We start from the raw sequence: 16,748 nt of genomic DNA, 5'->3' as shown, positions 1-16,748 counted from the left end.
CCCCCCCACCCCCTGCTGGTTCCAGCCATGCTGGCCCAGGTGCCTCCATGTGAGTGATGAAGTCATCTTAGATATTCCAGACCCTGTAGACACCAAATAACTCAGCAACTACCCAGAGTAGTTTCAACCAGATTTCAGAATTGTGAGAAACAATAAATTATTGTCTTATGAGGTTTTGGGGTGATTTGTTATTTAGCAACAGATAAGTGTAACACTGTAAACAGACTAGGCACACCTCCTAATTAAAGTATTGGAGAACGTTGCCATTTTCATGAAAGTGTCTTTCAAACGCTAATCACAGTATCATGTTCGGACAGAAGCACTGAGAGGACACACTCAGCTGCAATCCGGTTCCCACACTCAGCCTTCTATTCAGACCATGTCCTAATAGTGGTCAAGCAAGAGAGAGAAACGTCTGTTGGATCTTAAGAGTAGACTTTAGTGGCTTCTCTTTCTAAAGAATATTCTATTGATCATTTAAGGGTTCAACAAAAATATCATTTCATCCATCCATCCATGCATCCATCTATCTATCCATCCTTTCCTCTCTCCTTCTACGAGATGCCTACTTTCTACCACCAGACGCTGAACTAGCAGTTGGAAACACAGAGTTTAGTAAAATGTAGTTGCTGTTCTTAGACAGTTTATAGTCTGATGATAGGGGAAGATGAAGAAATAAATTATTGATAAGTACTACAGAAAGGTATGAGAGAAAGAGCCCAAAAGCACAGGCTGGTATGAGAGGAAAGAGGAGGGAAGTCTAAATCCAGCTGGGAAGAGAAGAGGTGTACACATCTAGAAGACATGTGCCAAGGCAAAGATGCTTAAGCTAAATTATACAGGAAGGGTACAAGTGTATACACTACAAAAGGAGCGACACTCAGAGATAAGTTTACCTTTGGGAAGTTAAAAGAGCACAGTCAAGGCATAATAACTGAGATTAGCTCTTTGCACACACAAAAGAAACAAACCCATTAAATCCTAGGACTGAAAATATATCCTGTGTCAAGAAAAAAACTACCTCTAATTAAACTTCAATTAAACAACACTAAAACCCCACCAACCCACAGGTTAGTCAGTGGTTTTTAACTCATCTGGGGGCAAGAATGGGCCAACAGGAAGACCAGGGCTTGCAAGCCTGGAGCACTTTTGTCAGTGTCTTTATCACCATTTAAAAGGAAAGGCTGGGATCCATGGGGCTGGGGCCTCCGTGGGGACCACTGCGCTTGGCACCAACGAGTGGTCATCGTTTGACCCTCCCGTGCCAAGGTCTTCCCACTCAATGCCTTTGTGAGCCCAGCCTCACCAACCCACTTGTTATGTGATCCCCATCTAGACTTTCCTAATTAGAGAGAACACACAGCCAAGCAGTGTATCCTGACCTGCTCATTAATTCTAGTTCTGAATGCACATTATTAAATGGTATTCTGGTTTGTTCTCCTGAGGGATTAGCTGCTACAAGTCAGTTTCCCTGAGCCCAAATAACTCTGGTCATATTGACCAAACCCAGTCTCTGAACTTGCAAAGCTGAGATCTGACCTAGACCTTGATGACCTTATAAATCATGCCCTATGAGGCCCTGTCTGATGGATGTCAACCTCATTAACCAAAGGTCTCCTGCAGACGCATGTCCTGTTTTACTTACCCAATTGTGGATTCGTTTGAGGGCAGAAAATGTATCTTTCTATTCGCATCTCTGTGCAAAGTACTCAATAAATGTTTCAAGAATGACTGAATAAAATAGACAATGGAGATAGAAATAAAAGCCCACCAATAATCATCCATTACTTGCATGTAAGTATTTTTTTCTATTACCACAAAAGTTCTCTGGTACATTATGGAAATTAACAAGGGAAGGCTATAGCATAAGTGAATGTTCTATTTTAATTTCTGTATAGTTTTTATGTATTAAAAGTCACATTCGAGTAATAGCCTATTGTATGCCAAATCAATTCACACTAAATTTCTGTAGTTTTATTCATCTGGTTTATAACAGAGTCCAAATCAATACCAGGAGATTTATACTCAATGAACACTAAAGCCCTTCTTAAAAATTAGCTTACTTTTCTTTTGCACAGTCGTGGTATTCTTTTCTACTTCTCTATGAGTTAAAATCATATTCCTGCTAGAAGATGGGTTTGTATCCACTTTATATAAATCAGCATCAAGGTGGATATTCAAAGAATATACTTCCCATTTAGTAGCTTGCAACTAAGTGTTTTCTACATTCGCAAGCAGGAATGGAAAACTATTTTACACTATGAAGTGTGATAAGATCTGAAAATTAAATCTAAACATAGCTCGCATCTCGGACAACCATTGGGGTATAAATTTCACAGCACACAACTTGAAAATAGAAGTCCGCTTCTAGCTACTACAATAGTCTAAAATAAAAGTCTAATTGTGGTCAATACCATTACTTAGGTGAAACACTGCTAGTCTTCGACACACAGAAGTCCTTAATTACCTTGGCCAAGTATGGGCAGGAGTCTTAGGAGTTCCACATAATTAAAGGAGTAATTGAAAAGGAAAACAGGACTGCCAAATAAAGGGGTGAAGTCCTCTCCCAAAGGGCTCATATAACGATGCACAAACACACCTGAGAGCCCCCAGGTAACTCTGTATGAGACTTTGTTTTTTTAACGGAATGAGTTGCAGAAATGCAGTTCCCCACCCTGCCCCAGGACTAGAATATGAGGAGTAAAATTTACCATCTCCACGTCTAATTTGGAATGATAAATTTCAAATAGATCCTTTTTTATTTTAAAAACATTTTTTTCCTCTTGGTTGAAATGATTCCCTCAAAAAACTAGGGTGCTCTGAATGGCTAGGAGCCACGTGTGGATGCTTAGCCCAGGAAGGCAGGGCCATGGCCACCTGACAGGAACATACAGACGTATGAGGTCTCCTCACCTGGGGCCAACCCCAGGCTTGCTGGCATTTCCTGCCCCTGTTCATCACTCATTGCTCTTTCCTGACAGCCTGCTGCAACCCTGTTTCTTCAGCCAATTTAGAATCCCTCTCTACTATGAAAATTCCTGACCCCAACCTGGCCAGGCCTCTGCTTTCCTCCATCAGTGCTAGCCAACACACTACCTTGACCCTACTGAGGCTGGGATGCCGAGAAGCTCATGTTTCAAACCACAAGCCATGTGAAGCGCATAATTTAATTAAACTTCCCTATGGAAGAATCTGAGAAGTGATATTGGAAAGGGGTTTGAATGGAGAGCCAGGAAACCTGAGTTCTCATCTGAGCTCTGCCTCTAATTAGCTGTGTGATCTTGGGGGAAAGTTTGAGCTTTCTACAACCATAAAATTAAGTTTTCTAGGGTCTCCAGGTTTCCTCTGTGGTTTAAACATTCCACAGTTCTGTGAACACGGAATTCTAAGTCTGTCTCTCTCAAATGGTTTATCTGAGTGCTGTGAATTGCTTTGTGAGAAACAAACATAAAAGACGTCCAGAAAAAAAAAAAGAATAGTGTATCTGCTTTTATAGTTCCTCGCTTATTTTTCTAATAAAAGAAATTGCTGGATGAAAAGGAGGGAAGATTTAAATAAATAAAGGTGTGAGTATTAACAAAGACGTGCTTGTGTGTCATCATTTCTTTATTTTTCTAACCTTCTCAACTCATATGGCACTGGATTTTTTTATTAATCATTTTATAATGGGCGTTAGACTATAACCAAACAGCCCTCTGAATCCCTGGTGGGAAGTATGCATAGCCACTGGGAGTTCAAAATATTTTATAGGGTTTTAATTAAGAGACTGAAACAAAGGCCCACCCTTCTCCTGGGACCACATGAACAGTACGCTAAAGACAATATCCCAGAGAAGTGGGTGGGCTGCGACCTAAGCCAGCTGCGTGGATCCACAGACTGTCTCCCATCTCTCCTGTTCAAAGGAGCAGAGGCTGGGAGTGTCCTCCCTCAGACAGAAAAACAAACAACTCAGGCAGCCCAGAGTGGAGTGCAGGCTTTGAAACAGGAAGAGGTGGCTCCTCGGACATCCTAAGCAGAACTCTCAGGATGGGCAAGGCCCCAGTGCACCAGCTGAGACTCGGAGTTAGAAGAAAGAGATAAAGAGGGTTCTCCTCAGAGGTGGTGACTGGTCAGTAGGCACATGGCTGCAGGACAGAGTAAAGGGAAATTTCCTAGGTTATCTACTGTCTTACCTCTAAGCTGGGCCCTAGCCCCTGACCCCTGACAACGGCCTGGAGTCAGAGCAGAAGACCGGAGACCCACTGTGCTGAGCTGCTGGACAGAGAAGCCCCCCAGGCTCAGAGGCCAGTCAACTCCAATCTACTCTTAGACTAAAAGGCGGACGATCTTTGCTTTGCAGTCAACCCCTCCTGTTTGTAATTCCGTATAAAGCGTCTGTACTTGTGTTTATTTTTGTTTGTTCTAATTTCCTTAGAAGAACTATCCCTTCAAACCTTTGAAGGCTTGATGCATTTGTCAGAGAAAGAGTCCTTTGATCTCCCAGGAGAAGGGCAACCGTGGAGGTGGCCAGGGCTCAGTGAAGAAGGAAGCGAAGGGGAAGCCACCAGAAATCGGAGCCCAGGCGGTCTAGGTAAGTGAGACTGAGCTCTTTAGTCGGTGTCCCTGAGGCCTGGCCCGACCTCCCTCCCTGAAGAGTAGGCCCTGGGTTGAATTTTTATTGTGCTCAGCTGGGCCAAGTGGCTAGTGTCCGCTCAATGTTCTCAAGTTTCAACTGCTCCCTGTTAGATGGCTCCCAACTATCCTCTCATCTCTAGGCCTGAGTCAAATTGGGGGTGCCTCCAGTGTCGGTGGGGTTAGATCCCTTTGATGCTGCTGGAAACACCCTCCTTGGCTGCACTGTCAGTACATAAAACATTTTATATCCAGGGCAGTATTAAATATTGCCATTAGAAAGTCTGTGAACTCTGCTGCAACTTACTGAGCACAGCAGTAAGGAAGCATTTCCAAATATCTGGCCGACACACTGGTTACAGAGCAGATGACTCGCTTTCCAGAAAATTCAGTCCCAAGCTAGGCTGGAAACTGAAATCCACACAGGGCGTTCCCCACTTCTCATTGCGAGATCACGTCTTGGCAGCTGACCCACATGTTCTATTAAGATCAGACAATCCCATTTTCAGGGAAGCGGTTTCCTGAGGATTCTCAATGTTTAATTCACTAATTAAGAAAATGGACAAAGCATGGGACAAGACGAGGGTCTGGAGTAAGAATTCCATTTAGGTTTCTGGAGGGATCTAACAAAAACCAACCCTCAAGGAACTAATTAAAACATTACAAGGGCTGAGCCTTGATTTTGGGCAGAGAAAGGGACATCTCTCTGCCTCTTTCTAACAGCTCATCTTCACTAGTTCCTGCATGGCCCCCAAGCTGCCATCTTTAACTGGCTTTCTCCATTCACTCAGCAGTGTCACCCTGTGAGGTCAATGACTTTCCTTGCTGTGCATCCCCACAACGATGCACAGACTGAGGGTGCTCTTGTATGAACCTCACTGCAGCACCCTCCCTCACGGCTATGCTGGCCTTCCTTCCATCATCCTTCTCATCCAGTCCCTGCACAGCTGCCAGTCATCTTTCTAAAACTCTCCTGAGACTGTCATGCCTCCACTTACATTCTGTCAATGACTCCTCACTGCCACCAGGCAAAGTCCAAACTCCTCGTCATAACCTAAGGCCATTCATGGCCAGCCGTATTGACCCTGGTCATGTTTCTGGACTTCCACCCGCCCTTCTCCAACCATCCAGAATACGGGGTACCTCTGACTCCCTGATGCACTGACCACTCTGCCTGGCTGCAGAGGGCTCCCGGAGCACACTGCCCTGGATTAGCACGTGTGCCATTCTCCTGAAATTCCTCAAAAACCTTCCAGTGTCTCCTACTGGACTTGGGAACCGCACACTATACCATTCATCTCTGCTTCTCCAACACCCAGCATAACATCCGGCACAACATGAATGTTTGCTGAGTGAATGGGCAGTTGGGGTTTTAAAATGGAGATTGTTCTATTTACTTGTGAGATCACTTGAAGTTCCAAATGAGACAGTGTTTCAGCAACAGGTAGCTTTTGTGACCACATAATGTCCTGTTTCCTAAAATGTCATATAAATTTCAGTAGACTTTTGAGAGTCAAAAAAATTTAATTCTGCTACTTTCTCAACCCCCCAAATTATACATTATACACTATACATAATTGCCTATTCAAATGCTGTAAACTATAACTAGATACGTTCAATGTTTAGAACCCTTAGTGTCCAGGTTCATCAATTTAAGTTCAGTTTTTAAAGTGATTATTTTTTGATTTATGTTTGGTTTGGTATACAAAAAAGCTTGTTTATAATCACTTAAGCACCACTGCACAAGTGAGGATGGCGGTGTCCAGAAAACCAGGAGTGGACTTGTGGTCATTTGGAGCACAAGTGGCAGGTCTGGCTTCCCCATTAGTAAAGGGCTCAGCCTGCGCCACATCACATGGCTGTGCAACTAAAGGGTGCGATCCTCAAAAATAAAACCGTGTTCTCTAGAGGAGAGGGAGAAGGCTGCTCGGCTTCATCCCTGCCAACCGGACGGAGGACATCAGCCAGGCAAAGAGCTTTCCTGAATGATGGCATCTCTTTGGATTCTCACACATCTATGAGAATCCAGATTATACAGGGCAAATGTTGTCTCTGAATTACAGATTAAGTGAATTTTAGGAGGGTGTATTGCTTACCCAAACACCCAGGTTAGTAACAGATAGACCTGGGACTAACATCTGGAGTCATACGACTAAATCTTGGGTCTTGCCACTACCCATCGTGTCTAGAGCACCGGCCGTCCCTCTAAGTCACTTGCATTCCATTTGGTAACATAACTTTGAGGAAGATGTGTATGCAAGTGTAGTTTCTTTTGTTTTCTAGCTTTCTGTGTATGGCACTGTCTTCCTTTACAATGCAATTTTAGTTGCTAAGGAGACCCTACCTTTGTGTGAACACCTAGCATAGTGAATATGCTTCATGTTAAAATGTCCATTATTTACATATTCCATTATCTACATATTCCCATATACCTATGAACGTTCCAGGAAGGCACCCTCTCTCACGTGCCCCTCATCATTTGGGCGTAAGGATTCACTTATGCATCCAGGAGCGTTTCACTCAAATTCCCCCATTCATTTACCAGCACCACCACCATGCTGGTCTTGTTCAGACCAGTCCGTCAGTTCCTGGGATGCCATCCAAAGTCTTGTTTTAAACACAGTGGAGCAGAGACTATGCTTTGCAGATAAAATGCTAAGCAGGTGGGCAAGTCCTGATTTTTCGAGGATTTCTGACATCAGGGGACTTTGCTGAACTTCCTGGACCTCATGCACATCTCAAGGTGCTGCTGTCCAAGGCTGCTCAAACCCACGCAGGACACGCTCACCAGTGTCCAGGCACCACCAGGCAAGCCGGGTAGAAAAAGGCAGCTGCATGGACACAGCAGGACCCTTTCAGGTTGCAGGACCCACAAAGATTTTGTACCTGGTAATATGATAAGTGGCATCTCATAATTCTGAGCCCCAAACCTAGGCTTTCGTTTTCTTTAAGGACTTTTAGCTTTTGTTTTTGCATGCATATATACTGTGCCTCCCTCTCTTCTACCTTGGGACACGCTCTTACCATCACAAAGACCGCTGGTGCCGACATCCCAAATCCATCCATTTCTTCGGTACATATTAAGTGTCTACCACAGATAAAACCCTATTGTAGGAACTTTGGCAAATGCAAAGATAACTTTTCAAAACACTGTTGTTTGTAATAAAAACCCAGCAATTATGGTTTGCTACTCTCAGAGATTTTACTTTCTATCTGGGGAGAAAATAATTAACAGTCTTATAGTTACAAATAATTTATAATAAAGAACGATATTGAATGAATGCTATCAATATAATCTAAACAAATCTCCATCTGTGTAAGCTATCCCTGTCATAAGATAGCACCTTGGTTTAATCCTTCCTCTATCTGCGTGGAGTTCACATGACTAACCATGTAAGTATGTTAGAAGCAGATAGGTAACACAGTGAGAAAAAAATAAAACAGAGCAAGGTAAGGAGGACCAGGAATGCCAGGGCGGGTAGGAGGGTATGGCAGTGGCAAGGGCCTCACTGAGAAGAGAAGATTTGGGGAAAGGTTTGCAGGAGGCGAGGGACAGAGGGCAAAGAATGTACCAGGCACAGGGACCAGCCTGAGGAGAGGCCCTGAGGCAGGAGACTGCCTGGAGCCACAGAGGTGCCCCCCTCCCCACCACCATGGGGCCCAGTGTGGCTGCAGCACAGAGAGTAGGGAGACGGTCAGAGAGGTGGTGGGGACACATGATCACGGGGCCCTGCAGGCCATGGTAAGTCCTTCAGTGAGGGACCCAAACACAGGAGTGGTGTCACCTGGCTTAGCTTTTAAGCTTACTTCTTAAACGATCATTCTGCCTACTGTTAGGACAGACTGAAAGGGGGAAAGGGCACTTGATAGGAGGCTGTGGCCTTAACCCAGGCAAGAAAAGATAAGGGCTGTGCCATGGTCACAGCAGTGGGGTGCTATCTGATGATTCTCACTATTACCCCCTCCCATGCCGTTCCCCACAGCCTGCTTTCCAAGCCCTCCTTGCTGTCCCCCAAGCTGCACCTCACTTGGGCCAACCTGCCATTAGCTTCCTCGGCCCATTTCACCTCTACATTTCCCAATATCCATCCCTCTCTTTGCAGTTCAGTTACAGAACTCTCTCTCCTTTCTGAACTCTTTCCCTAAATACCTTTAATTCCATCCCTGTAGACCCCCCTACAGAGCTTTGCTTCAAAACACATCCTCATAATATCTTGCATCTTCAATCTCTTCCTCATTCCTGGACTTCCCTTCTGAGCCCATTCTCATGTGTCCCCAATCCTGATAAAAACTCATTACTGCCCTGAACCAGATGAGTCCTTCCGTCTCCTACTATGTCATGCTAACCTCTGTGCTTCACCCACTCACTTCTTCGGCCCTGGCTGAGGAATCTGTCTTCACTGGCAATGGTGTCCTACTTAGCACCTCTAAGGAGCCTTTCTCCCCAGCTCATCAGCAGGAGTACATGACAGTCTGCTCTGTCCACCTGTCTTCTCCAAACTCCTCTTGCTGCCCCTCCAGAACCCCCGTTTCCTAGTTCTTTTCTTCCTTTCTGTCTCTACATCCCACCTCCCTTCCTCCCAAGTGAAGGCACTCGCCAAGATTGGGTCCCATGAGCACGCTCATGCCCTTGACCTGTTGGCCACTGTCGCGCATTGCTTCGGTGAGCCCGGATCAAGAACCCTGGCTTCTCTCTTAGACTGGACTTACGCACTTCCAACACTTAAAGGACGCTTAACACCTGAATGCCCCTCTAGCTCAAATTAATAAATGCCCATGGGACTTCATTAATGTCATGACACTGGTCACATTCTCCTCCTTATTACTAATATTATCTCCTCTCCTAAGTTTTGAGCAACTTGAAAGCAGGAACCCTATCATAGATTTACATCCCTAAGCATCTCACAAGGCTGAGTGAGCCCTTTGCATAAGTAGTGTAACTATAAACTATAAGCTAAATAAATGTACTGTTCCACTCAGCCAATCAGTGCTATCAGGAAAATAAGCCTTTCTTTTGAGGCATATTTGATCATAAAAGAATGACCTGTCACTGTTTTCTAAAAGGCATTACTTGAACTAGCATTAAAATTCTCATCTCCTGAAGGTCTGACCAATATCAATTCAGAAATATTATTTATCCAGATTTTTCAGTTAGTTTCCATCATAGACAAGAACTACTATCCCAGAAACCACAATGTTCACAGAAGTTACATTGCTGGCCCGTGAATTGTGACTGATAAAATTTTGAGGGATTTATCAAAAGAACACTTTTCAACAAAAAGGCCAAAACAGTGTTGAGATTATTTGTTTGGCAGTGTATAATAAAAAGTGAGGACAAAACACTGTTAAAAAAAATTCCCTTAAAGAAAAAAAAAACAAAAAAAAACACCAGATGGGAAATGAGATCAGGGACTTCCAGGCCCTTTGTAAGTACTGGGGCCTGGTTTCCTTTTCAGGTCAGTGGTTTGTAGATCAGTATCAGTCTCATGTAAGGAGAAGAGGAAAAGAAACAGAGGAAAAATAAAAATCAGGATGTTATTTAAAGGGAAATGGACTAACCACATTTTTCTATACAATTCTGAGAACACTTTAGGATTCTCCTGTATCTAAACATTTCCAAAAGTGAAAATTTCTAGAATTGCCAATTAATAATCTTTGCTTTGTACTCCCATCTTTCCTTTTAAACTCTCTTTGCTAAGAGGTTTGACATTGATGATACACCATAAAGTATCAGGAGAAAGAGCACCTGAGAATCACTCCCCACCCTGACTTCACACACAACTTTAAAGATGACAACAATTTCACACCCACATAGAAATCCTGTAATAACATGCTCTTTATTGAAAAATTGTGGTAAAATATCCATATAACACAAAATTTACCATCTTCACCATTTTTAAGTGTATAGCTCAGTGGCATTAAGAAAAGTGATGGTTGTGCAACCATCACCACCATCTATCCACAAACCTTTCATCTTGCAAAACTGAAATTCTGTACCCATTAAAGAATAAGTTCCTGTTGCCCCTCCCCCAGCCCTGGGCAATCACCATTCTACTTTCTGTCTCTATGAATTTGACTACTCTAGGTACCTCATATATTTGTCTTTTTTGACTGTCTTATTTCGCTTAGCATAACGTCCTCAAGGTTTATCCATGTTGTAGCATGTGTCAGAATTTCCTTCCTTTTTTAGGTTGTATAGAATTTCATTGTATGGATAGACCATTTGTTTATCCATTCATGCATCCATGGACACATGGGCTGTTTCCATTTTTTGGCTACTGTGAATAATGCTGCTATGAACCTAAGTGTACAAGTATCTCTTTGAGTCCCTGCTTTCAATTCTTTGGGCTATATCTCCAGAAGTGGGATACAGCACACTCTTTTTATTCCTTCCATACAAACTCTAGCCCTTGTTAGTTTATATCACACATCTAAGTCTTATTTTTGAAAAATATAAATGGTACCCATAAATTACCTCCCAACATCTTTTTACTATTTACTACCTTCTCCATATTCCAACACTTTACATAACCACACAAACTTTACTAAGCTATCTAAAAAGCCAGGATACAAGGAACTCAAAAAGCCAGCTATAGATGCAGTGGATTGAAGGCAACTGCCTCACATTCAGTTAAAAATGTCACCATCACCAGCATCATCTGGTAAAAGACTTCCCTCGAAGAAGAATCATGATTGGAAATCAACGGTCAAACCCGCACTGAATTTTATGACTCTGACAGGGAAGGGGGGAATCCCAAGCATTATTTTCAGTTATGCCTAGATTTGATTTCTTATGCAACAAATCAACTTACATTTCTTCATCTAAAACATTTAAGACATAAAGGCTATCACCTCTAATTGCCCAGGAAAGTTTACCTACAATTTACCCATGGAAAAGTAAGTTCTCAGACTTACGTCAAGTAAACTTGATGAGACCACAAAACTCTGAGAACAATGAAGATTCATTAGTTGTCAGAAAGTGTATGCCTTTTAAGGCTCCGTTTCACCTTCATTCTTTTATTTCAGAAATGATCTAACTTCCACCAAACCAAATCATTGATCAGACAAAAACTTTCACAAATCTAGTCACTGGCATTTCCACATGTGCTTAATGGTACTCATTTTTACTTCCTGAATCAAAGAAAACTACCTAATACTCATAATAATCTTACTCATTTTAAATGAAGCCAAAAGTACCCAACTCTAGTACCCAGGGCCAGAGATTATGTGCATGTGGAGGAAGACAGGGCAGGTGAGAGGCCAGAGGGGCCCAGGTGGGAGGCCAGAGAGGCACACACACCATGCCTGAGCCTTCCTCAGGGCCACAGTGCGGGTGGTGAAACTTGAACACAAAAAGCGTAAGAAGCCATTAGTGAAAGGCCCAAGCCGAGGTACTTAGATATTTATGTACACAGTGTAGGCAGCAAGCATCAGAAGAATTAGGAGAATGGGGGGGAGAAAAAATCACTGTAGGGTTTGAAGTGGCCTCAAAAGGGTGAGATGGTTCAGGAAGGATGGAAAAGAAGAGAAGACATTGCTGGCAAGGAGAACCACAAAGCCAAGGCAGAGACAGAACAGAAGAGACCCCAAAGTACCAGGGTCTGATTCTGAAAAAAGAAGTGTAGTCAGCTAGTAAGGGTTGGATTAGCCATGGCATGCTTGTCCCTGGCTCTAAAACTATACGTCATAAATATTCTGATGGCTGAGAACTACCTTTTCGTTTTTTAAAATCTACATTCACTTCATGTCTCTCAAGTTTGTTTGGTTTTTTTTTCCCCCCCACCTTTAGGCAAGTACAACCCACAAACAAATCTCTCCATAAGACGCATTTTCAGAGACCACTTAGATGTCCTTAGGAGCCGACCAATATCAACACATGTCCTATTCAAGAACTGGACAAATGTGTCATCACTAGCCACTCTTATATTTTAGAAAATTATTGTTCTGAATATATTTGACAGAACTCCACATAACATTCTATTATTTTAATAGTCAATTAATATTGTTTAACTAGTAACTGTACTATTGCAAATCAACCCCAGCACATATTTTGGTCATTATTTGACCCATTTGCTAACCAACTTGCTTTCTTTTTTCCATGTGAACTAAGACTTTCCCCTGATCGAATTTGTTTCCTCTGCCTCTAATAATACAACAATAATTCCTTTTCTATGCTGTCTAAAAAAACAGGGACAGATAGAGGAATCTGAGGCACTGCTAAGACAGCTTGATCATTTAGCCACCTAGACAGTTATTAAAATCACCAAGACAAATTAGCATGAAAACTTGGTGTAAATGGCATTACTTGATTAGAATATGGCAGTCTCCAAGGAAACAAATAACAGCATCCAAACTTACATGGGAACCATCACTATTACTATGATGAGGATCAAAGCTGAAATTCAAGCTCCTCAATCTTTGGAAAAACTCCGCAAAAAAACAAAATAACACTTGTACATTTAATCTTAGCCAGCAAAATGTTAGTGAGTTCTTTGCCCTTTCTAGAATATTTATGCCTGGTGTCCCCAGAGAAATAGTTACGGGCAAATAGGACAAAGGAGTTTTTCTCAAAAGTTTCGATCACTTGATTCTACAACTGTTTTAAACATTCAGGTTCCTTGACTCTGGGATAAAAGATGAAACTAAATTAACTGTATCTTGTTTCTTTGGTTTGTCTGCTTCATAAGCAACTTTATCTCAGGGCTGCAAATACAACTTTACATTCTAGGTTGCAAAACTTGAAATAACTTTGTTACTCTAATTAATAGCAAGACGAATACATCCTTCATTATCAGAGAAACCTGAGATAACCTTTAGCTTCCTTGGAGCACACTACAGGAAAAATATGTCAACATGGATTGCCATTTGTAATCTGATTTAATTTCTCATGTTAATTTGTTGCCAAAATCCAAGCAGAAAATATCCTTCTGAGGTCTTCATTCATTTGTCCTTTATCTGGGTAGCTTATTCATGCAATGAAGCTTTTAAAACATTGTATTTTTAGGCATGATTTGAAGCCATTTACCAGTGGAGCATACTTTGGCAGCAGCATTGCACTAATAATGGTCAGTTTCACTTCCATGGCAATTCTTACTTTTTAGGAAAGAACTAAAAAAATAATCATTTTCTCCACATGTACCTCTAACAAGTTAGAAAAAGTGAATATTTGTGAAAATTCTCATCTTTGTTATAAACTAGAGTCCCTTAAATGTGGTGGGAAAAAAACTTTAAGGAATATAATGTAACAACTGTTATTAATGTGGAAGTTTCTAAAGACAGTTCAGTATGCACAGAGCTGTATATAGTAGGTTATGTTCTGGGGAGTAGGATTCGAAAAAAAAGTGGTGGGGGCGACTTTTAATGTCAAGTATTTCAACAGTGTCTGCTGGGGTTTTCTTTATTATTATTATTATTATTATTATAAGTATGTAGCACTTTTAAAATTAAATAACAAATAATCAATGAAGCTTTAAGGAAGAGAAAAAAAAAAACTAAGGCACTCAATTCACAGAAGACAGGGCTTGGATAGTAACAGCATTGGGCAGAGAAGTGTTGAGGTAGATAAGAAGGAAGCCCGAAGATTAGGTCCCAGGAGAGCTAAGGAAGTAACCAGAACCTGCAAACAGGCCAAGGTCACTCTAGGTTACCAGGTAGAGTTACCTGTACAGGGTTCCTGGAGGAAGAATGTTATTCTCACTCCCTCACTAGCCACAAAGCTCTTGTGGGTCACTCAGCCACAGGCCATAATCAGAAAAGCTTTCAGTAACAGTCCAGGGTGCAGCTCACAGCAGGAGCTGTGCTGAGTCCTCTGCTGGAAGCTACTGAGCACCAAGAAATAGCACCTGCCACTGCACCAGAGAGGCAGGAGTCAGCTCATAATGCTCACCCCCAAACACTTCTCTGTGAGCCCACACACAGCTCAAAGCCTGTCTCGCATGGTCTCCCAACGCGCCATTCTAAAAGGATCCATGACAAAATCCTCCACTTCTCCCCAGCAAATTCCATCTTTCAGATTCTCAGGCACTTGGCAAAAAACCTAACTTCCTTTTCATGAGATATAGGATGCACTTGTGAGCATTACATCCGCCCAGAGAATAGCACTGTTATTCAAGATGAAACACACATGCACACTTGGACAAAAAAAAAGTTGTATATGTGTGTTATATGTATACATAGGCATGTTTGCACATATGTACAGATATACATACATGTAACATATATATTTATATCTGTATACATATACAAAATTAATACCATTTTTAAAAACTCAGCTCATGAAAGAATGCCTGGAAGAATATAAAGACATAACTTTCCCTCTGAATATCTCTTCATCTTTTAAAAATCCTAAATTAAACAAATAATGAATCAACAGATAGAAAACAATTGTCTGTAAAGATGGACCACACGGTTCTGTTTACAGGCGGCTAACAGTTATCTACCTGGAAGTCGTCATAAGGGAAGAGCAGCATCTCCCTTAGACCGTCGTTCAGGATCTGTGTCTTCTTCTGCACGATGACATTTTCATAGTCGAGTGGCTCAATCAGCTTCGGCTTTGCCTAGAACGTGAAAAGAAAAGCCCTTGAAACCTTCTTACAGATAAAGGCAATTTCTTAAGATGAAAGGAACTTTATACATTCTACTCTACCTGTGTTTGTATTTTCCAACTTTTCTACCATTAGAATGTGTTAGTTTTGCTACCAGGAAGCATCAGAAACAAGAGATACAAGTTGTTTTCCAAGGAACAGAAGACACTTGATGGCACTCTGTCTCGGTAAAGTCGTGCTCGTTCACTTATTTAAGCACAAGGGAGGCTATGGATTGTGGTGGAGCTTCCAGTCAGGTCTTGGGTCACCCTTGGCTTGGTCAGTCCCCTTCCAAGCACTTGGCTCGGCCAGAGCTCCCCTGCTTCTGGCTCCAGCCACGGTCTGGCAGCAAAGGCCAGATGCCCACAGCGGCTCCAGCCATGACCACCTTTTCTTGGCTCAGGGCTTAAAGTATCCACAGGGCTCACTATTTCATATAAGACTCTATGGAACTCATCTCTTGAGTCTGAAAACAGCCCTATCCTGAAATATCTACCCCTTACACACATAACACCTAAACACAGAAAACTGTGCGCTGGACCAGAGCCAGGCAAGCAGGGGGAGGAAACAAAGTACGACTTCAACCAGGGCTTGTGGGTGAACCTCAGGGGGTAGAGAGGGCCACCCCTGCCATGCACTGAGCAAAGGAAAGAGGCAACAAACAAGTGGGTAAAGCAAAGAGAGTACATGCCTTTTCTAACGATTTCCAAAGTTACTCTTCTAAGTAAACATCTCTTTTATCTTTGCCAGTCTTTACTGTGGTGTTTGCTGATCACTAGGTCAGGGATAAAAACACATATTCACCTAACTACAACACAGTATGCCAAGTGCTAAAATAGGCATACACACGCACATAAAACACACACACACACACACACACACACACACACACAGCAAGACTCTTTTACAAATTATTAATAAAAATAATAATAAAGAATTGCAATTTCAAAAAATGCTATATATATATATATATATTAAAATGACAATATAGGCTATATATTAAAGACATCTGATATGTAAAATCTACATTGGACACCGTGACTGAGGCTGCTACATGTTCCCTAAATCTGTCTTTTTTCCCCTCCATATACAGCTGAACTACATTTCCCAGCCTCCCCGTGGTTAGGTGTGGCCATATGACTGTCTTCTGGTCAATGGCATATGAGTGGAAGGGATGTGGCCACTGCCAAGTCTGGCCTATAAAAGCCTCTGCCACAGACTGAATGTTTGTCCCCCCCAAAATTCAAGTGTTGAAACTTAATGTCTAATGTGATGGTATTATGAAGTGGGGTGTTTGGGAGGTGATTAGATCATGAGGGTGGGGCACTCATCAGTGCGATTAGTACCCTTATCAGAGAGACCCCTAAGGGCTCGCTTGTCCCTCCTGCTATGTGAGGATACAGTGGGAAGAGGGCTGTCAATGAACCAGGAAGTGGGCCTCCCCAGACACAGACTCTGCAGGTGCCTTGATCTTTGTTTACACAGCCCCGCCCATGTCCCTAAAAGAGCATTTCCTTCATTTGTTCCTCCAGACTTGCACTTGGGTCCCATTAG

The 16,748-nt window shown here is 42.3% G+C and overlaps 1 protein-coding gene across 1 annotated transcript in view; it reads right to left on the bottom strand.

The window, feature by feature from the left end:
- The window catches only part of DOCK9 (dedicator of cytokinesis 9), a 285,969-nt gene that overhangs the window by 139,856 nt on the left and 129,365 nt on the right, over positions 1 to 16,748 (bottom strand). Inside the window, exon 2 of the mRNA XM_019663653.1 lies at positions 15,051 to 15,167. Coding sequence (XP_019519198.1) covers positions 15,051 to 15,167 — 117 coding nt within the window. The remainder of the gene's footprint in view (positions 1 to 15,050; positions 15,168 to 16,748) is intronic.

Source organism: Hipposideros armiger, unplaced genomic scaffold, assembly GCF_001890085.2.
Source record: "Hipposideros armiger isolate ML-2016 unplaced genomic scaffold, ASM189008v1 scaffold_397, whole genome shotgun sequence".
Taxonomy (NCBI): domain Eukaryota; kingdom Metazoa; phylum Chordata; class Mammalia; order Chiroptera; family Hipposideridae; genus Hipposideros; species Hipposideros armiger.
This window is presented reverse-complemented; position numbering and strand designations above follow the sequence as displayed.